Here is a 23,416-nt window from a genome sequence, read left to right as displayed (position 1 = left end):
AAATAGTCATATATTTTGTGAAACTGAGAAAGTTTTATTGGTTGAAAACAATTCATTTTCCAGTTGTTATCTAGGTGATTTGAGATACCCATAATTTGTAAATTCAAGTTTTGGTTATTGAATGTAAGAACCTCCGGTGAGAGTCTTTGACTCCCATGCAGCTTACCCACTTACATAGTTGTAAGGACAACACTGTATAGCATAGGGCTATACAAGCAACTGTAGCTTAGATTTCATGTACATGTAAGTAAAGCATGTGTTGCCTAAGTTTCTAATTAGTTTCTGTGGAAATACTGTTTATATTGTACATTGCCAAAAATATGAATTAGTTAAATAATTTATTATAGAGAAAATTAATAATTCATTTTCTATTCCAACATGTTTGTGAGAGAATCAATTTAATGTATATTACCGCAGTGCTCCCATATGTTTGAAAATTAATAACCAGCAGGTACTTGATAATTTGCCAAACTGTAAAGATGCCCAGTATTCCTACAATAATTGCTTTTGATGGTTATTATTTACTGTTCCCCATGACAACATGAGTATTAAGGTGCATTATTTTCTTTTTTTTTTTTGGTTTTCGAGACAGGGTTTCTCTGTGTAGCTTTGTGCCTTTCCTGGAGCTTACTCTGTAGACCAGGCTGGCCTTGAACTCACAAAGATCCGCCTGCCTCTGCCTCCCGAGTGCTGGGATTAAAGGCGTGCGCCACCACTGCCCGGCCAAGGTGCATTATTTTCGAAGTTGCCAAGTTATTTAACTAAGTTATTACCAAGTTGCAGGAAGCTTAAGATACTTTAATGAAATCTTTTATGTATCCAGATTGCTTTGTGTACATGTTCATTTTAAATATGTAGAAGTAAAATACTCCAGCAAGTTAAGTTGATGTGAATGCTTTCAAAATCCAGTTTGGAAACTGGGAATGTAGCTCAGTGGTAGAATGTTTGCCTGAGTACTACACTAGCTACACATACATTTTTATGTTTCCTTTTTTTTTTTTAATTTAGCTAAGTATTTTCTGATTTCTGTTTTGATTCTGCTTTTCATCCTGGGTTAGTTAGATATGTTACATAGTCTTAAATGTTTTGTGAGCTTTAAGATGTTTCCTGATGCTGATTCTAATTCTTCTGTAGTCAGAAAATATACTGTGTGCTGTTTGGATCTGATTAAATGTATTAAGACTTGTATAATGACCTATTACGTCATACCTTGGTAACTGCTTTCTCTCTGCTTGAAAAAAAAACATGTATTTGTTCCTGTTGGGTAAAAATCCATTAGATAAAGCTGTTAGTAGTGAGTGTTCAAGTCTTTTTTTTCTGATTTTATGTAGATTTAATTTTTTATCAATTATTGGTAGGAAAATGTTAAAACCTTCAACTGTAATTTTATATTTGTCTATTTTTTCTTAAATTTCTATTAGTGTTTGTTTCATGTGTTTGAAGTTCTGTTATGATGCACTTACATGTTTGGCATGGTTCTTTAAGGAAAAACTGTAACACTTATTCATTTATGGGTGTGTATGCATGGGTGTGTGCATGTGTATGGAGGTCAGAAGAAAACTTACTGGATTAGGCTCTCTCCACCGTGTAGGTTCCAGAGATTGAACTCCTGACATCAGGCTTGGTGGCAAGCACCTTTACCCCTGAGCCATCTGGGTGGCCCCTAGTTCTTGATAAGCTAATGCCTTTGTCCTTGTGAACTGTATAGTCATCTAAGGTTTCTTTTCTGTTTTTTTTTTTTTTTTTTTGGTTTTTCGAGACAGGGTTTCTCTGTGTAGCTTTGCGCCTTTCCTGGAACTCACTTGGTAGCCCAGGCTGGCCTCAAACTCACAGAGATCCGCCTGCCTCTGCCTCCCGAGTGCTGGGATTAAAGGCATGCGCCACCACCGCCTGGCCATCTAAGGTTTCTTATGCTTCATGTTAGCATAGTTTTATATTTTACTTAAAATTTATTTTCCCTGTTCTTAAAAATATATACACAGCGTATATTGAAGAGTTGCTTCTTTGTCCAGTCTGACATCCTGTTTCATTGTGGGGTGCTGACCATGATGCAGTGCTTATGTTTGGGTTTGAGTTTAAACGTTCCATGTGAAAATGAACTCATTTGTCCCACGCCTGTGCTACCCTTCTTCTCATTGGCTGCCTCCCCTTGAACTGAAGGTTTTTATGACTACAATTTAATCCTTTTTCACTGCTGTATTGTTTATAACACTTCTTTTGGCATGTGATTTTAATGGCTGTGTTGAGATTTAGTAAATACCTCTAATCACAGTTGTTCATGTGATATGATACGTCTCACAGTTGTAAAAATCTGATGAAAATATATTTAACATTTTCCCTCTCTTGTGCTATTTATTTAGTATTTATTTTAGTTCTCTTGCTTTTATTTTACATTTTACTTCTACACATATTATAAATCTCACAGTTATTTTTTATTTCATCAGTTATGCAGTCTCAGTATATAGCCTTGGCTGACATGGAACCTGCTGTGTACACAGAGTTCCACAAGCTTCTGCCTCCCAAGTGCTGGGATCAAAGGTGTTCACAACCAAGCCCACCCTTCTATGTTTGTGAGCCTAGCTCCCGTGGAGGACAGAAGAGGGCATCAGATGTTATGGGACTGGAGTTACAGATGGTTGTGAGCCTCCATGTGGGTGCTGGCAAACAAATCCAGCTCCTCTGAAAGAGCAACCAGTGCTTTAACAGCTGAGCTACCACTGAAGCTTAGATTCATTTCTTGTCATCTCTTCCTTTGGCTTCAAGGACTTTTAAAAATTATTCTTGAAATGTAGTTTGGCCAATGATGAATTCTTTGTTTTGAACATTTGGAAAAAGACCTCATTTTGCCTTGTCTTCATTTATAAAAGACATTTATGCTGGATGCAGATTCTAGTCTGACAGCTTTCATTTTCAGAATGTTAAAGATAAGTTTCATTTTAGCTTGCATCTGATGAAAAGTCTGCTCTCATTTTTTTTTCCATAATGTAACCCTTTTGGCCTCCTGTTAAGCAGTTTGATCATTTTTGGGGTGTGTGTGTGCAAAATTGTGTGTCTTGTGTTTGGGATTTGTAAGATTCTTTGGTCTGTGGTTTTAAAACTTTCAAATTTGGAAAAAAGATATATTATTTCTTCAATTATGTATATTTTTCTTCTCCCTACAGAACTGTTCATTTGACTGTTTGAAATTGTTCTACAACTTACTAATTCTTCCCCCTGCCCCGTTTAATTTTTATTTTGTATGGTTTCTATTGCTATGTCTTCAAGTACACCAATATCTTTTTTTATAATGTCTAAATGTCTGTTTATCTCATCTGTGGATTATTTTTATCCTACACATTGTAGACTTCATCTGTGAAGTTTAGTGTACTTGTAGTTTTTTCTCATGTCTTTATTAAGCATACTTAGGTTCTCAAACATGTAGAAATGTTTTAGTATTTTTACCTACCATTTCAGTCATATCTCAAACAATTTTTCTCATTATACATTGTATTTTTGTTCGTTTGTTTGTTTGCATGGCTAGTATTTTTTGAATGCCAGACGTTGCAAATTTTACATTACTATGTTTCTTCTTTCTCCTCCTCTCCCCTCCCCCTTTTTTTGTTTTTGTTTTTTGAGATTTTCTATTCTAGCTCTTGGAAATAAGCACTCATTCTGACTGTGTGTGAATACTGTTTCCTTCAATCTTTTAGAGGAGATTTTTCTCCTCTCAGGTAGATTTTTAGATACATGGCCTGGTCAGTAGTGTGCTCAGTGTTTCAGAGGCACTCTGTAGTGCTTAAGTGTAGCAGACTTTCTTTTGGGCCACCAGCCAGCTCCCAGGTCATGACATGGAGACTTCTTATTAGTTCTGAATGCTGGGCTGTACATTAGGCTTGTTTCTGGCTAGCTTTTTTTTTTTTTTAATCTGAAATTAACCTGTTTTTCTTCATCTACATTTTGCCTCAGGGCTTTTTACCTTTCTTTCATTCTTTATGTCCTACTTTTTCTGCTACTTCTGTGTCTGACTGTCTGGTGGCTGCCTGGCTGGCTGGCCGTGGCCGTTTCCTTCAATTTCTTCTCTCTCGAGCCTAGATTCCTCCTCCTGCTTATTCTCTCTGCCTGCCTCCTATCCCTCTACTGCCTAGCTATTGGCTGTTCAGCTTTTTATTATACCAATCAGGTGCCTTAAGCAGGCAAGGTAAAACAACAACACATCTTTACATAATTAAACACATGCAGCATAAATAGATGTAGCACATCTTTGCCTAGTTAAACAAATGCAACATAAATAAATGCAACACACCTTTGCATAGTTAAAGTCATATTCCACAACACTTAAGTGAATTTTTTTCTTCATGTCGTCTTTGACACTGTCATGTGAATTTCAGCTGCGGTGGTTTCCCTAGACTTCCAGTGCTATCTTTTCAGCTCTGGGAGACAGCTGTAGTTCCTCTGGGGTTAGCTCCCTTCCTCTGCTTAGAAACTGTCTGTAAGCAAAAGGCTGGTCTGTTTGCAGGGTTTTTCTTGGTTTTTAGTTTTCTAAGGGAAATTTAACCTATATTGCTTGCTACACATGTTGTTAATTCTTAATATACTTCATCTATTTCTCACAATCTTTGGGGAAGGTAACCCTAATCTGTTACTCTGAGTCCAAAGTAAAAGTCTCTAAATTATTACCATAGGCTTTTAGGAATAGGGTATTTTAAAAATTAGTTTGTACAGAACCCAACATAGTTTCATATCCTAATAAATTACATTGGTGGTTCTGATGTACATATATAGTAGATTTTTATAGTATGGTTCATTAAACATTTAATGCTGTATAGAGATTTATAAGAGTTAGTATTTTATTGTTTTAAAATCTTTTAAATGTTCTAACACACCTAAATCACTTTGGCAGTTGGATTAAATCTTGTGTATGTATCTTATATATACAAATTTCATGTGTTTTTATTTATTTACTAGGCCATCATCCTCCAGGTCCACCCTTAGCAAGACCCATTCTCCCCCGAGAACGAGGTGCTCTGGATAGAATTGTGGAATATTTAGTTGGTGATGGTCCACAGAACAGGTAATGTTTGCTAAGCTAGTAGGTAAAGGGACATGAAAACAACATTATTGGCAGTGTATGTACATATCTGTGATGTTTTGTGGCTTGTATGTGTACATTTAATTCTGCTATCATATTAGAGAAATTGAATTATTTTGTTCAAACTATTAAACATGAAGAGAGCAAAAATAGCAAAAACCTGGTAGGTTAATGGGAAATTGGTTTTTTAATGTGTATCACTGTTGTTGGTGATGATGGAAATACTTCCAATAGTAATGAAAACAATTTGCATTATTTAACTCTTACTATTTTTCAAATGTTTTTCAGATTATTATATTACTTGGTCCTTACCATAAATCTAGGAAGGTAGTTATGAGTGTGCAAAACATTTGTAGGCTTTCAAAAAAGGGATAGTAGAGTACATGTTTGACAGCTTTACTTGTTGGTATTAGTTTCATAAAGGGAACATAGTTTAATTCTAATATAAGTTGTATGTTATTCAAAACAGAATGATTTGATTAAGCCAAGAATCTGTTGAGTTCTGATTATAGAACAGAAAATGAGAATGATGTTTAAGTGTAACTGATAATGAGAAAGGTATAGGAACCACATCATATAAAATTTTACTATTGGCCTTAATTATATAGAATTAAATGTATTTATTTTCTGCAAGATTTCTCAGGGCTTCTTTTTATTTTATTTTTTATATTTGTTGTGAATCTCTAAGAAGGTTGCATCATTTCCGATTTTATGAAATCACAAATTTGGAAGCTATCATACCAAGGAATAAATCATTGAGAAATTTGTTTGTTGCTAAACTTAAAAAAAAACCATTTTTTATTATTTTTTAAGTTGTGTATATGTATGTGTGTCTGTGAATATTAATGTAGGTACACAAAGAAGACAGAGGCATGAATCCTGGAGCTAGAGTTACAGGTGGTTGTGAGATGCCTGTTATAGGTGCTAGGAATCAAACTCAGGTCTGGAAGAGCAGTATATACTATGATCTTCACTGCTGAGCTATTTCTCAAGCCCTTGATTACTAAACTTGTTTCTGTTGACTTAGGATATATTCAACTGTTCTTCAGTTGATTTTTAATATCATGTATAAACTATAGATACATATGTACACACATATATACATCTGTTTATATATACATGTATACATTTAAATGCTTTATGTTCTGTGTTTGTTTTATTTTTAAGTATTTATTTATTAGGTGCTGGGAAAAGAACTGAGGATCTCGCACATGCTAAGCAAGCATCCTATCAATAAGCTATACTGCCACTTCTTAAATTATATTTCAAACTGGTTGAAATTTTGGTTTTGGTTAACTTCAGCTTTTGCTTAAGGAGTGTTATTAATGATTTGCTAACATTTGTTTATTATGGCATAGTCATCTGTTTTGATATAAGTCACAATGGCTGAGTGGCCTCTCTGGTGAGCTTTATATGTAGTTGTAACCGGTGTGTTATTTTCCTTTGTGGTGTAGGTACGCCCTCATATGTCAGCAGTGTTTTTCCCACAATGGCATGGCTTTAAAGGAAGAGTTTGAATACATTGGTAAGGAGTTTTGGAGAGTTAGGTTTAAATATTTTACTCTTAAATATATTATTCTCATCTACTCCCGTGTAATATCATTTTATTTTAGGTACTGCCTGTACATATTAACCAGGTACATTGTCTCCTTATTTAATACTAAAAATGAAGGAGAAAAGCTAACTCAATTCTTTTTTAAAATGCACAGCTTCTAGGCTAGCTGTTTTCAGATATTCTGCTACCCAGACCTACCTACAGGGAGTCTGATTTAATTACTGGGGTGGCATCTAAGCATTAACATATACTTTTAAGATCACCAATTATTTTCACACGCAGCCATTATTAAATGCTCACGTGATAAATTTTGCTTTAGGGATATAACACTATATCTTCTTGGACAAGATTCTGGGTTTTAAAATATGTAATTATTCTATTGACTAGAAATGCAAGTTCAGTCAAGTATTTAATAATTTATATAGTTTTGCTATTAAACTGCTATTTAACTTGTTACACCTTTTCTACTTTAAAATTAATATTTGAATTCTCATAGTAATCATGTAGTATGCTTTGAAATTAATGTTGATTAGAACACCTATTGTAATAGTAAGGTAACAAATTCAGAAGTTATAAATTTATAACTTGAGTCTGACTATTTATAAAAGTAATCTTGTGAGTTATCTGGTTTGTTCTTGATTTGGTTGATTTTTTTTCTTTATTCAAAAAAAATTCTATGCAGCTTTTCGATGTGCCTACTGTTTTTTCTTGAATCCTGCAAGAAAAACCAGACCTCAAGCTCCACGACTTCCAGAGTTTAGTTTTGAAAAGAAGCAAGCAGTGGAAGGCTCAAGTTCAGCTGGTCCCATGTCATCAGAAAGTGTACCCTCACCAGAGAGCCAGTTCAGTGAAGGTAGGAATCTGTTAACTGAAGTGTTTGTCTTGGTACTGTGTGTAGCTTAATAATAAGAGCACAATACTTATAAGATGACAATGGGTTAATTTATCAAGTTCTTCAGCATGCATATGTCAGCTGTTGCACTGATGGCTTCTTCTGTGATGGATATGATTGATGTGTTTCAGTTTTCAAATGCAGATTATGTTGTGATCAACAGCATCTAGCACCAATTGGCTAAGCATTGTGTATGGAATGAACTCTTCTGAAGTCCAAGAGACTTATTAGTGATGCTCCCGTGGAATCATTTGGTGTGTCTAAATGAAGCACTGAAATCATGAAACAACTGTTCTAAGGACAAAATATTTAGAATATGTGTGGGTAGAATAGGTGTATGTCTACCATTCAGGTTGGTCATTGGTAGAAATGACCAGAAAGCAGGAAACTTAGGAGTTGGAACGTCATCTTTGCATGTTTTGGACAATTTGGTTAATAGTAATAGCACTTTGTTTCATTTGGACAGTTTATTAGAAGTCCATGAGCTTAACAGGGCCAGTGATAAAGGAGTCACTTGGTTGTATGGAAATAAGATTTATCAGAGCTTGTGTTTTAGAATTATTCTTGCAAGTCTATCTTAAGAATTCTTAAGGAAGTTTCATGAAAAAATGGAAAAGGTGAAATAGAAAACTGCCAGCTATTTCTCGTTATTAGTATTCACTCATTTTTTTTGTTACTCTGTTCTAAATTATGAAGATGGCTAAAATTATGAAACAGACCATAGTATTTTGGTACTGTTGCCTAGTGTATAAAAACATCCTGGAAGTTCACAAATTTAGTAGCAATTATCATTTATATACTTTTGATTTATCTTTCATAAAAGCATTAAAATTGCTTTAGCTGGATTATATGAAGCAGTGAATATTTTAGATATCAGAAGGTTAGTATGAGAGTCAAGGTTTTTTTTTTAAACTTTGAGGAATGAACCTGAAATATGTGTGGAATTGGGCTTGGCTTTTGGCTTACTAACAAGTGTCAAAGTGAACATGAATACAGACAGCTGTGACTGAGCCTGTGTCCTTCCAACGCTGAGTGAATGCATCTTCGTCTCCAAGTCTGCAGCATCAACTCCAAACACAGTGTCAACCTTGTTTTTGCTTTAAGTCATGCTCTGAGCTGCATGCTGACACATGCAAACCATCTGCCTTGGCATTGCAGCCTCTTGGAACTGAGAATAAAGGGTTTTATACCGAAGATCTAGAGGAAAACACTGAAGTCCCTTCCATGAGTAACCTTGCTTATGAAAGCTAAAGTGAATGCTTGAAAGCCAGTAGTATTTTTTGTTTGATTTTTTTTTTAAAGAGAAGAAAAAAAAACTCCAATAAAATATAAATCTTGATAATGGGTCCTATTCTTTATTTCTTCTACTAAGGTCAAGATGGATAGTTAGCAAACAACACACAGCTATACCTTTCCTTCTCATCTAATCTAGGAGGAACAATACCTCAGATGTCTCATTTTCTATCTGAAATCTCCGGAATGAAGTCTAACTGGCTCAAAGTGAACCCCAGTAAGGTAATGTTAATAGGTGAAGACTAAACTTGAGGCAGGGTCTGATGACTCCTTAGTACTAAAAGCTGAAGCAGTAATTCCATTTTGCTAAGGACGTTTTTAGAGTCGTAACTTTTTCATACTTCTCTTTGGATTCATCAGAGTGGCCGGCCACCTTTTTTCTTCTTGTTTCTTCAGAAGATGGAAACTTTTCTCCAAGACTCCTATTATTACACTACGATACAGTTATCAGTCCAAAGATGGATCCTATAGTAAATGATGCCAAGCATTTCTGATGAACAAAGAGAGCTGCATTTATTTTAAACACTGGTGGTTAAATTGAGCTATTAAATAAGACAGTATGATTTCAGTCATCAACTTTATGCTAATTGCCAATGTAGTTGGAGATTAAAGTTCTAATTTCTTTTTTTTTTTTTTTGGTTTTTCGAGACAGGGTTTCTCTGTGTAGCTTTGCGCCTTTTCCTGGAACTCACTTGGTAGCCCAGGCTGGCCTCGAACTCACAGAGATCCGCCTGGCTCTGCCTCCCGAGTGCTGGGATTAAAGGCGTGCGCCACCACCGCCCGGCTAAAGTTCTAATTTCTAAATTCATCAGTGTTATAGGAAAGTGAGGACTGGGCAGAAATTTTGTTTTCCTTTTGTATTTTTAAAGCATATTGAAATAACTTCTTGAGAGCAGGAACTGGTCAGATATGTTGCTGAATTTACAGAATTTACACTGGAAAGGTAACTTGCTTCTGATCAATGATCTAGAACTAAAAACTTTTCCTCCTAGTCTGTGCCACATGTCTCTGCAGTTAAGTTTTGTCTGGATTCTGATATTAGAAGAATTCACATTTAGGATGAGGTTTTAAAAAGTTTTCTATCATTTAGAAATGGAATCTTGTCAAATTTTTACCAAAGAGACCTAGAAGAAATTCCTGTTAATCTTGAACTTTTTTACATTCTAGAATTGTAATCCAGATACTTTGATAACAGATAACAAAACCACAAGAAACTAGGTGTATTGCTGTATTTTTAAAATTGTACTAGATACCAAAAAAGGACTTGCTTTTACATTAATTATTTCCTTTTATGATTAGATGATAATGTATAAATACACAATCCATAAATACATAAAAAATTAACTCTGCCAACTGACATTAAAGTAAGTGGTTAATTGTTTTTTTTCCTATCCCCAAAACTGGGGTCAGCAAACGCACTTGCCATGAAAGTTTGATGAGGCAAGTTTGATCCCTTGAGTCTGTGGAAAGGTGGAAAGAGAGAACCTCTCCACAGGGTCGTCCTTTGGTTTTGACACGCATGCTGTGGCACATGCACCACCCCAGCACTAATAGTGATCGTAAATAAAACCCTTTCCAAAGTGCTTCATAGCTAGCATTCTAGTCACAGATGAAGTCATCAGAGCAGTGAGGTCTCCAGATTCTTGTGTGAGTTTAGTGCTTCTGTTTTTGCTGTCATGTTTGAAAAAAATATTGTTTCCATTACTTAATTATGTTTGCCTAGGTCCCAGGTAATTGCTTTAGTTGAAAATAATCTTTTATTCACTCGGTAATATGAAAATTCATGCCTTCTATCCAATACTGATAGTTAAGTAAACTTAATATAATATAAAATTTGATAACCTGATGTCTATTCTTTTTTTCTTATTTGCAAAATACTGTTACTATTAGGTTACAGTGAATGAATAAGAATTGTTTTTAGTGTTTTTCTTATGATGCTCTAGGAAATTTTACCATTTGATAATGAAAATTTTGTTGGCTCCTGTTTATATAAAAGACTCCTCATCAAAGCTTCAACCTTTGTTTATGTTGAGCTTTCTGAATAATTTGATCTTCTGATTCCTTTTTTTAAACACTTCCACCCAATAGTTTAGGTGGTTTAAGTCATTGCTCTGTAATGAAACTCTTAATTGTTTTAATTGAATTGTTTACCAATGACAAATAACTAGATAATAGTCTATGTTTTGAATTTTAACTATTTTTTAAAAACTGGTTATAATTTAATTGGGTTATTTATTGAGTCATTTTTATGAATTGTAATTCATAAAAATGAATTCATGCCTTTGTTCCTTAAATATACTGACCCTAAGGAAGGCAAAAATGTCTTCTTTACAACCTATGACTTAAAGACTGAAATTGTCGGTTTTAACTTAATAATGGGAAGGAATATGTATTGTGTACATGTATAGTGAGCACTGGTATGTTAAGAACGCCAAGTTTTGGTTTCTCCACAAAGCAAAAACAATTTTTTTTTTTTGCTAAATTATTTAGTTTTCTTTCTTAAGAGCTAGGATAAAAATCTAAATTTAAGGTAAGGTTCATATGTTTTTGCATGTGTGTGTGTGTGTGTGTGTGTGTAGGTGAAGCAATAGTATTTTTATTATACAGTTACATTGTTTTGAGTTTGAGTTATCTAGCTGAGCTGGGGCTAAGCCTAAACAGTCAGTTACTAGTTGCTATTTGTTTTGGTAGAAAAGCACTGCTGTCTTAGTAATATTGGAGTGGATATTATCATAAAGGTGGTGGATAGGATGAGGTCATTCAGATCATTATTTTGAGTCTTAGTCTCTTGGTATCTTATTGTCAAATACTAATGTCTTTTAAACTGTATTTTATATTACCAAACTAGTTTAAACTGAAGCTTCATTAAACAAAACAAAACTAATTTTTGTTTTTGTTGTAACAGGCAAATGATGCTCCCATAGAAATAAGTACTTTGGGGATAGTACATGGTCTTCTTATAATGCTCTAATGTTTAAATGTAAAATTGTTATGGATCTGTTAATACTGTGTACCTGGTCTTTTAGCTCTTGTTTGTATGGTTTCCTGTAAGGTAGACTTGGCCTCTCAACATCAATGCTAACTGATTTGTGTCATAGGTGTGTAACATGCCAGTGTCTTTTAGTATTGTTCCCATCAAGATTGTTTCCTACAGATCAACCCAAGAGAAGAAAAGTACTTATAAATAGGCATTTCAGTTATTTCAATCCTTACTTATCATTTCACCAAGTTTTTAGTTTTCCATGTATTTTCTGAAATATAATTTTGACTGGAAACTGTGTCATATTTTCTAATTATTGAGACATATGCTATTTTTTGAATTCATGTATTATAGATGTTTAAAATTTCTAGTTCCATTCTTTGTATTAGCTTTCTATGCAAACCTAGAATTTTAAAATTAGCTTTGACTTGGTTAAGTTTTCAAAGTTAGTAATATTGCGAAAGTTTAATATAATAAACTTTGAGCTGTGACCCCTTTGCTGTTGTGTTAGTCAGGTTAGAATTTAGCCAATGGTGTGTGCCTGTGTTCACTTAAACATGGTGTTTGTTGGTTTTGCCCTATGTTATTAGCTTTTTGTTTTTTCATTTTATGTGGCTTGATGGGTTGGTTTCAGAAGGCTTACTACACAAATGACAAAGTTCTTGCTGAATAAATATTGGTTTATGGCCAGAGAGTTTTGGAAAACTGTGACTCTTAAAATTCTACTGTGAATAAATTCTGTGAGGGTTGAATTACAAATGGTTATAACTCCTAAGTTTTCTGCAGAAGAACTTGCTTTTGTAGCAGACATGATTTGTTTATATCCATAGAGTTTCACTTGCCCTTTCTGCTTCTCCTTTCTGCCTGCTCATTTAACAAAACTGAGTGACCTACTGCTTTTCTTCCATCAACCAGATTTCTCTAATCATGTATCACAAGTGTGATTTATGATCTTTCCTCACTACTTTTTGTGATCACTACTATTTGGATTATCATACAGTAAGACATCATTATGTGGATGCCCCTAACTATGGAATCTGGGCCCTTTATTCTGTAAAAGGAGAAAGTTGTAACTAATCCTGTAGATGGGAGTCCAGGATATCTGTTTTAGGAGTTAATACCTTAAAAATATTTTCCAAGTTCTGTCAAAAAGTGTGTTTATGCTAAAACCATGGATTTCTAGTATTTCTACAATGGTGTGTGTATAATACATATAATTTTCTTGCAAAACTATTTAATTTGTGAAATTTTGCCTTATGTTACAAGGAATTTAGCTAGAATCTTTCCTTAAGCAGGCTGACCTTCCCCCAGATTTTTTTTTTTTTTGCATCAACAGCACTTGTAGTTTATCATAAAGAACATTTATGAGTATAGGAAATTTTGTCTTTTGCTTAGCTAATGTGGTTTAATTACTTTTCTGCTAGCAAGAATATTAGGTTTATTATGAAAGAAGGGAATGCCTTAAAGTCCCTTTGACTTGAAAACTAGGTGACTCCAGGCCTTCGCTGCTTCTGTCACTTCCTCCTCCAGCTCATTCTTCAATATCTAAAGAATTTAAGAGAGTTTACTTCATAAACTTTTCATTAAATTATTATTAAGAGATTTAAATTAAAACTCAAAAATAATTAGAACTTAAAGGGAGTAAATTTTTGTGTGGAGACAAACTTTCTGTGTATAGACAGAAGGAAAAAGACCTTTCTTTCTCTTTGTCCTAGCATACTGAAGTATGCAGCATACTCTAATCCCTAAGTTTCAATAGTGAGGGCTTGGATAGGCATAAAGAGAGACAAGATATACAGTTGGAAAGATGGATCTTGACTTCTCTCATCCTTGAATAATGGAGATGTATATAAGGTCTGGAGAGTACTGCCTACATATACATCCATATCTACATGCACATATATGCATATACACAAAAGCATACACTTTACATTGCTTACAGTTTTGCTTAGGTGTAAGGAAAACAATTTTCTGTTCAGTAACATGGGAGATTGTACATTTGTTTTGTTTTCTAGACTCTTGCCTTATTGTCCTAGTTAGGTTTCTCTACTGCTGTGATAAAACATTTTTAAAGAACGAATTTCATGGAAGAAACATTTTATTTCACCCTGTAACTACCAACTCCCTTGCCACAGTCCATCATTGAGGGATGCTGGGTCAGGAACTCAGAACCTGGAGGCAGGAACTGAAGTAGAGATTGTGGAGGGTGCTGCTTACTGGCTTACTCCCTATGACTTGCTCAACTTGCTTTTTTTTTTTTTTTCTATTCTTTTTTTTTTCATTTTTCTTTATTAAGAAATTTTCTACTCACTCTACATACCACCCACAGATCCCACCTCCTCCCAACCCCCAGCCCTCTCTCCCAAGCCATCCCACATCCCCACATCCCCCAAATCAAGGTCTCCCATGGGGAGTCAGCAGAGCCCGGCACACTGAGCCTAGACAGGTTCAAGCCCCTTCCCACTGCACCAAGGCTGCACAAGGTACCACACTGCAGGCATCTGATTCCCAGAAGCCTGCCCATGCACCAGGGATGGATCCCGATCCCCCTGCCTGGGTGCCCCCCAAACAGTCCGAGCCAAACAACTGTCTTCCGTATCCAGAGGGCCTAGTACAGTCCCATGGGGGCTCCACAGCCACCAGTTCACAGTTCATGGGCTTTCACCAGTGTGACTGGTCATCTGTGCACATCCTCCCATCATGATCTCAGCGTCCCCTGCCTGCAGACTCCCTCCTCTCTCTCATCAGCTTGCTTTTTTTAAAAATATGACTCAAGGTCACCTGCCCAAGGGTGGCACTGTCCACAGTGGGCTGGGCTCCTCCCGCATCAGTCATTAATCAAGAAATGCCCTAAGCCCACAGGCCAATCTGATGGAGGTAGTTCTTCAGTTGAGTTCCCTCTTCCAGGTGTCTCAAGTTCGTGTCGTCATTAAAAAAAAAAAAAAAAAATCAGTGCACTTACAGTATCTCATCCTGTTGAAGCCTTGAGATTGGATGCGGAACTTACAGATGGACCATTAGAAGCATATTGTATATGAAATTATAGAAGTATGGGTTTATTTCCTTAATTTTTCCTTTATGCTAATTCCTAAGTAGTATGCTATAGTTCAGTACTTATTGTAGAAGATTTAAAAGGTAAGACTAAAAGGTAATACATGTGTCTTAGTACATGTGTATGTTTATCTTTGATTTTGCCTTACTTAGCAGTTTTGACATTTGGATATTCCTGAAGTCTTATGTCTTTCTCTTTTCAGAATCTTTAGAAGAACAAGATGTTCTTGGTAATAGTACAGAGCAGGGAGATGACAAAATACCAGTGGCAGAGCAGACGAGCCAAGTGATTGAAAAAACATCTGGTTCAGAGGAGCCAGAGGCGAAACAAGAAGAGACAGAGAATGAGGAAACATCAACAAATGAAGCCAAGTCAACAGTTCTCAGAGCTGATTCTGTTTCTAATCTTGAACCAAGTGGAGAATCTTTGGTGACACAGTAGTAAATAACTCCATGTGCCTTCTGCTGGATATTTGTAGTCTTGCTGATGTCAGTTACTGCCTTTTTTTTTTTTTGGTGGTACTCAAAAAAATGCCTTTTAGATATATGCTTAATACTATTCAAATTCAGATTGCCTAGCAAGTTCAGTGTGTTCAAGTCCTGTCTACTGGGCATTGAAAATAAAAGCACGTATTATCACTGAATGTGCAGAGACCCACATAGCTGTTAGATACTTTGTGCATTCTAAAGTTTAAAAAAAAAAAAGCATTTTTGTTTTCTACACCTATAACTTGTAAATAATACCCATTTTGACATAGGAACAATTTTGGCTAGGAATAATTTCTTTAATGGTGTTTAAGGATTGAAACATAATTAAGATTTTGAATACTTCATCATTGAATTTTAAGTCCTGAGATATTTGCCAGTGGGAAGGATATATCTATTTAGGTGTTTACATTAAGTGATACTGAAAGCTGTAATCTTAATTACATAGGCATTGGTACGAACTGTCAATAAGAATGCAACTGAACAGTCAAGTGCAGTGTTTCTTTTGATGTCTTTTATTTTGCAGCTGGGCCAAAGGCATGTGATGTATATAGTTAGTTTATGTTTACATATTAACAAATAGGAACTATGTCTGCACTTGACTGTACTTGAATTCTTGGTATTATTTATATTTGTAAAATAATGATATATAAATGAATTTGTGTGTGCGTGTGTTTTGGAAAATAAAGATGACCTGGCAATGTTTTTTCTTGGTTAAATATCTAGACTTCTTCACGTAGTGTTTTAATGGATGACTAGCTATCTGAAAAAAAAAAATCTTGGTAGGGAGAGTTCACTGTATGATAAATACATAGTAAATTATGTTTTTGTTTTTCATTTAGATTTTCAAATTCAGAGAAATAAGAAATTTAGTGTTTTTAATCAGAAGTTAAAATGTTCTGATTTTGAAACACATTTATGCCCTTTGTGGTTTTTAACTTTGAGAGACAAATACATTTTTGAACTAGGCATTTAGCTGCTAAGGAAGCTCGCCGGATTGAATGTGTATAGCAAGGAGCAGGTGTGAAGGTTTTTGATATAGACTAGTTAATCTTAAACACACTCCGACAATTGGTTCTAGCTTCCTTTATGTGTCTTCTCCAACATTGAAACAATTAGAAGTGAAGTTATTATGCCATAGGGGAGACATGTTAGCATAGTGTGTCTGGTTTAAATTAAATGTACTTTTATCATTTAAAAGTTTATTTTTATGATTTAATATCTCATCTGACATATATTAAAGAACCTAGTTTGTTAATAGTCTGAGACATTTTAGTTTGGTGCCCATAAATTCAAGGATGTGGAACTAGACTTGAATGTCAGCTTTGTAATCCTGGGCATTTCACCTAACCTCTCCACATTTATTTCATCTGTAAAATGGGAAGAATAATATCTGTTTTCCATAGGTACTGGGATGATAAAAATAGTTTATATGATGTGCCTAGCTTTCTTGCTGGATAACTAATAGATATTAGAATACATGGTATAAATTATTATTACTGTTGTTATTATTATTATTATTATTATTATTATTATTATTGAAACCCTTGTGAAATATGGAAGGGCCATAGATTCCTTCTATGGCAGGTAATGAAACTTAAAATCATGAACATATAGTTCAGTTGCTCTGAACAGAAACAGCTTTCTGCATAAATGTCATATGCGCGTGTCTAAATGATAGATTAAAGAAATGGAGAACTGAAACTATGAATTTAACCCTTCTTAAAAAGCTGTGTTTCTTTTTTATGAGGGTGAATGTTTCACTTGCATATATGTTTATGTACTGCATTTGTGTCAGGTACCTGCGAGGCCAGAAGAGGGTACTGGATCCCTTGAAATGAAAGTTACAGATGATTGTGAGCTTCCACATGGGTGCTAGGGATCAGATTTGGCTGGAAGAGCAGGAACTGCCCTTAACCACTAAAGCCATCTTTGCAATTTCATGTAACATTTTTTTTGTTTTTAAATTTTACTAGCTCTGTGTGTGTGTGTGTGTGTGTGTGTGTGTGTGTGTGTGTGTGTGTTAATCGCACCTTGTTGAGTCTTTTTAAAACATATGATAGACAGTGCTCGAATATGAGTACCTTAGAGAAAAGGAATTTAATGATGAAACTGAGGAGATATTATAAAAAAATCTCCAAAAAGAAATACAAAGGGAAGGCTAGAGAGATGGCTCAGTGGTTGAGTGAGTGTGCTCTTACAGAGTGCAGGAGTTCGCTTCTCAGCACTCAGCCTGGGCACCTCCCGCCCACCTGGAGCTCCTTCTATCTGGCCTCCTAGGACACCAAACTCATGTGCATTCTCTTCCTCACAGATACACATAATTAAACATAAAAATCCAGATCTGAAAAGGAGGTTAGTAAAGCTAACACAATGGAGAAGTAGTTAGTGTATTTGAAATCTCATTCTGATGTTATGACAACAGCTGAAGAGAATGAGACGCCCCATTTCTGATTATCAAGACTAGTGTGAATGAGGGAAGCAAGCTGTCAAGCCAGAGTGATGGCTTCCCTGTCCACAGTCAACAGTCTTTTAATGTCGCCTCGTTGTGTCTGGTGTGACCTACAGACAGCGTTTGGCCTCTTCTCCCTGTCTTTCCCCACATCCTCCTCTCAATCCCGTGGCCAGGCTTTGTCCTTTCCTGCCTTAAGTGTCAGCTTACATTGTTTTCTGACCCTCCGCCTTTTAGTCCTGCATCTCTCGTGTGTCCCTTTGTCTTTGCTCAGGGTCCTTACTGCAGGGTGTCCTGTTTCTCCTCAGCTCTCTCCACAATTGGCCTCTCTTCAATCTGTGTGTTGAGGGTCTAGCAGGGCTCCACTCATTGAAGACAAAGTTCTTCACTCGTTCTCCTGCTTGGCAGCTTGATTTGCCTGAGTGCTCTTTTTTTTTTGAGACAGGGTTTCTCTGTGTAGTTTGGGTGTCTGTCCTGGATCTCACTCTGTAGACCAGGCTGGCCTCGAACTCACAGAGATCCGCCTGACTCTGCTTCCCGAGTGCTGGGGTTAAAGGCGTGTGCCACCACTGCCCGGCTGGCTGAGTGTTCTCTTTCCTTTGAGACACCTTTTTCCTTTTGGTTCTGGACAGATGCTACCATTATCTTCTGGTTTCTTGTTTTTGGTCCTTTGAATGTTGGTACTTCCTGGCTTTTACCTCCTGTCAGCTCTTCACTCTGCACATTCATTCCCTGGGAGCTCTCATCAATGCCCAGGTATTTAGCAATTACTGTCTGTCTATGAATGTCAGCTCTCTAGCTTGCTCTGTTTCTTTTTCTTCATAGCTCCATATTTACCCACCTACTGCCATGGCATTGTGAAGTCAGTATATTTGAAAAAGAATGCTTATTCAAACTTGTTTCTCATTTCACCAAATAGCATCAGTATTCAAGCTAGAATTTAGAGTCTGTTCCTTCTTCCTTTCCCTCTGTAGTCCAACTGTCCATCCCAACTTCTTAACCTCCCTGCCCCCTCCCCAGAATATTGCAGTATAGCCTAGCTTGGTCTGGAATTTGTGACTTGTGGCCTCAGCTTCCTGGGTGCTGGCATCATTTCTGTGAGCCACTATGCCTTGCTCTCTTAAACCCCTTACATTTATTTTATTTCTTTGTCTCATTTGAATGATATTAATAATAAATTTGCATTGTTCCATCAAACAACATCTGCCTGCTGTATATATGTGTGCTTACACACAAGTTGTTTTTTGTTTTTTTTTAACAGTCCTGTGAAGATTTTATATCTTGAGTTATGGGAAAGAAACAAGATGTAGAGAGAATAAGCAGTTTTCTCTGAGTGAGTTCTACATCTGGTATGTGGAAATCAGAGATCTGAATGTAAACCAATGACTAATGGTGACTTCTTTCTCGTCTTTGGAGTTGAACCCACAGCCTCATACATGTTAAGCACAGCTCTGCTATTGAAATATCCCTCCAGCTCCTAAAAGCCTTACATTTAGTCATCATGGGGTTGCCTTTTAATCCATGCCTCCATGGCCTCAGGTTATGAAGTCTACCTTTTAAACTGTCTGTCTTCATCTTGATGCTTTCCTGTCCGTTCTATGCAGTTCAGACCTTGCTTCTGCCTTCCGTGATTGCCGTGTTTGAGAGATCTGAACTTAGGATCTGACCGACACAGCCAGTGCAGTTTCTTCCTCCTCGGCTCTGACATCTCTTCTAGCATTACAGCTAGTGTCGCTGTCACCTCCCCTCACCACACACATACTCTCAGTATACATACATTGTTATTTTCAATGCTGATACATACAGAGTTTCTCTCGGCCTACTAGATGTCTCAAGCTCCTGCCCCTGAAATACCTCCTGTTTATGTAGGTCCTCAAGGAACTCAATATATAGTTGTTGAATTGGAGTAGCTCCACTTGGAATCCAAGGTTGGACAGTTTATTATTCATTAAACTATGCATTTTTTATCATGTACTCATTGTGCATACACACCTTCAGATTAGAATCAAGTCAGTAGCTGTGTGTATGTATGTGTGTGGGGGAGACTGATTTTAATTATGTAATGATTGTCATTAAATACTATACGCTGAGTTCCAATGCTGAATGATTGTCAGTTTTAGGTCAGGAACAGCGAGCATCTGAGCCAAGTCAGATCTGACTTACTGTAGGATGATTCTATTGAACCATTAATTTTTCAGTGTTTCAATCTTGGTAAGTTTAGGACTTCTTTAGCAACTTTACTTGTGTTTCCAACTGACAGTGCCTAAATTACGAGACGACCTGTTAGATTTTTGTATATATCAGTTGAAGGGGTGAAGGAGGAGGACAGGTATTTTGAGTGGCTGTGGGTAATGAAACTGCTCTAGGACAATAGCAGAAAAAATGTCAAAGACATTAGATACAGTTCACAAACTAAAGAACCATCAAAAAAAAAAAAAATTCAAGTTCCAAGTAGTAATGAATCAGAGTAGAAATAGTTGTGTATTGAGACCTGTTAGATCATAATTTTATAATTTGATGTATTTCAAGTTTATTAAATTTCTAAGTGTGTTAATACTACTGGTCAGTGGATAAATATATTTTAATTTAGACAGACAGTTATATAAATATGGAAAGGTTATGTCTTTGGAAACAATAAAAACTGAATGCAGAATTAAAACGTTATTTAATTGAATCAATCTGTGAGCAATTTGTCTTATTATTATTAGCTTATTTGAACTAGTTGGCATTTTGTACTTGCATTTTATTTTTTACTGTTACCTTTAACCTTTCTAGGGCCCGAGAGATGAATCAGCAGGTAAAGGTAGGCACCTGCTGCCAAGCCTGATGCCCTGTTTGATTTCCAGGACCCACATGGGGGAAGGGTAGAACCACCTTCCTCAGGCTGGCCTCTGACCTCTGCGTGCCTGCTGGGGCTCATGTATGCCCACACATATACACAAATGAAATCAATGGAAAAATAAAGACTTTAAAAGCATTGCTGAAGTTGGAGCTGAGAAAGCATTTTTTGTAAGCGTGAGGACCTGAGTTTGGGTCTGTAGCTCCTGTGTAAAAACTGGGCATGGCTGCCTGGGGCTGTCATCCCATCACTGACGGGTGGTGACAGGTGGGTTCAGGAGCATGCTGGCCACCCCCCCACACACCTTTTTCCTCTGGCATCAAAACTGATAAATGTTGCAAGTACTCTTAGAAGATTAAAAAGTGTTCTTAAAGCATCCCTCAGTCCAGAATTGTGTAAAAGAGGCCAAATTTTTAGCTACTCAAGACTTTTACCAGATCTCTGGCATTTGATTTAGGAAAACTTGAGGAAAATGTATTTTCATGGAAATAAATATTTCTCAGTCTGCTTTGAAGGGTGTTGCAGGCAGGGCGTTTGGTGCACATATTTGTAATGCCTCCTGTTGGTCAAGCTTATGCTCTAGGTACTATCCCATGCATTCTCTTAGGGTTCTCCCAGTGACTTCAAGGAGAGAGCAGTGTCACATGGAGATTAAATTCATTTCCTAAAACTGTTTGGTTTATGGGGCTGAAAATGGGATTTAAACATGGGGACTGCAGTTGCTTTCTTCACCACCTGTGAGCTCTCCTTTAGCTGAAGGAATTAGGCTAAGGCTCTTCAGTTTTTCATGCTTGTGTAGTATTTCACAAGTCATTCGTGCAGGAAACACCTGGTTGCTTGTTATTTCTGCTTCTCAGTTCTCACTGAATACTGGAGATAGACCATGTTTCTTAGTTATTGTCTCCCTCTTGATCGCAAACCAAAGTAAACCAGAACTTGGCACAGGATGTGATACAACTATAATCAGAAAGCAGATTCCTATTACTAAGTGCTGGACTTGCCTTTGCCAATACCAGAGGTTGATGTGCTGTTTCTGCCTGAAATTCCTGTGAATGATGGAGTTAGGACTAGAAAGTGAGTACTTGCCCAAAGCACTACTGAGGGCTAGGATATATTGTCTTTGTCCTCTTGGTGCCTGACATCGAAGAGCCTCAATAACATGAATGAACTAAGCTGGAGACGGCCTAGACACATGTGCTGCGGTGGGAGAGTGGAGAAAGCATGGCCCTTGCTCCAAAGAGCCTGTTACCTGGGCTGGGTTTATGAATTTCCTTTTTCCTACTTCTTCTAAAATATTTAGAGAAACCCATAAATATTCAGTTTTACTATATACCTCTCTCTGGCCTTGAATTTGCTCTGTAGACCAGGCTGGCCTCGAACTCACAGAGATCCACCTGCCTCTGCCTCCAGAGTGCTGGGATTAAAGCCTGTGCACCACCACACCAGGCTCTATATTGATTTTTACTTACCTATTTCCAACCCATTTGATGCTATGACTGATGTTAGCTTAGAGCTTTTCTTAAATTCCTGCTTTTTGACATCTGGATCTAGTGGGGCCTAGAATCACATATCCCCTTGTATGCAATGATTCAAGAATATTTCCTTTCTCAGTATATAGATTTTAAAGTTGGGTATTTGCCTCAAAGAAAAACATAGCAAAAGGAAATGGATCCTGTGCTTGTACAAGTATAATTAAGACATTCCAATGTGTGTTTTATGAACTATAAGCTGTTTGCTAAAAATGAACCTGGCTACTCATGTCTTATTGTCTATAGCAAGAATTCCAAAGGCTTTCCTTACTTTCTAGGAGTTGACAGATTTTTTTTAAGTTAATAGTGCTTTGCTTTATACAATCTTTCAAAAAAGATTAAATAAAATTTGGAACTTTTATTCTCAACTGTGTGTTCACATCGCTACAGTATATGGATTTTCAAATTAGAATGCTTTGGGTCTTGTAATTAAAACTGAATACAGATGGAAATAAAATTGATATTCTTGAGACCTATTTTGGTTGAATGTTGTGATGGATTCTTGCTGTTCCTATCCAGCACATTTTTTCTTTTGAATTTCGAGAACCTTTTTTTTTTTAAATTCTTTTTAATTGTGAGACCTTTCTTCCCTTAAATACAGCAACCTCCAGTTTATTTCAAAATAATGATAGGCAAAATTGCTCAGTTGTTAAAGGCACTTGCTGCTAAGTCTGACTACTTGAGTTCAATTCCAAGACCCACATGGTGGAAGGGAAGACCTGATTCCAGAAAGTTTTCCTCTGACCCCCCCATATATGGGTCATGATACAATACTCGCACCCCAAATAACTAATCTATTAATAAACCATAGAGATTTTCTTTCTGCTCTTTTCCACTCTTCCTTCCTAGTGCCCCCTGGTCACTGATGGAGAGACCAGCAGCAGTTCAGATTTCAGTAGATTCTGAGAACCAGTTTGTCACCCAGCAAACACTGGTTTTGAATTCAGGATGCCACACAACTACTAGATTGTATGTCAGCAGGGTTGTTGTGTGTGAGGAGCGTGAGGAACAATGACTTGTCTTCTGATCAAGAAGCTACGTTTCAGGCTCCTGCATTCCAGATGAGTAGTGAGGTATGGCAGCTGACACTTCTGGTCTCAACAGTGCCTCCCACAGTCATGCAAATGATTGGTGTACTATGGGATTTTATTATCTCTAAAGAGTGATTTATGTCCTTATTTTTGCATTATTGTCCACCAGGTACTGCCCTCTGTCAGAGGGCCTGTGCTATTTAATTTTTTAGATCTTTGTCTTCATTAGTATAGCAATTT

At 36.5% G+C, this 23,416-nt stretch overlaps 1 protein-coding gene across 2 annotated transcripts in view; it reads left to right on the top strand.

The window, feature by feature from the left end:
- Window positions 1–22,621, top strand: part of Lnpk (lunapark, ER junction formation factor) — a 65,027-nt gene extending 42,406 nt beyond the window's left edge. The window contains exons 10-13 of one of the 2 annotated variants that reach the window (XM_052722841.1): window positions 4,945–5,050; window positions 6,523–6,593; window positions 7,306–7,476; window positions 15,043–22,621. In XM_052722841.1, coding sequence (XP_052578801.1) covers window positions 4,945–5,050; window positions 6,523–6,593; window positions 7,306–7,476; window positions 15,043–15,281 — 587 coding nt within the window. In that variant the 3' untranslated portion in view covers window positions 15,282–22,621. Of the gene's footprint in view, window positions 1–4,944; window positions 5,051–6,522; window positions 6,594–7,305; window positions 7,477–8,947; window positions 14,742–15,042 lie in introns of those variants that run through there. The other variant, XM_052722842.1, reaches the window with a different exon arrangement.
- Window positions 22,622–23,416: the final 795 nt, after the last annotated feature.

This window comes from Peromyscus californicus, unplaced genomic scaffold (genome assembly GCF_007827085.1).
Source record: "Peromyscus californicus insignis strain IS unplaced genomic scaffold, ASM782708v3 Scaffold_7__1_contigs__length_154581171, whole genome shotgun sequence".
Taxonomy (NCBI): domain Eukaryota; kingdom Metazoa; phylum Chordata; class Mammalia; order Rodentia; family Cricetidae; genus Peromyscus; species Peromyscus californicus.
The sequence above is the reverse complement of the archived record's forward strand: the minus strand, read 5'-3'. Positions and strand labels throughout refer to the sequence as shown.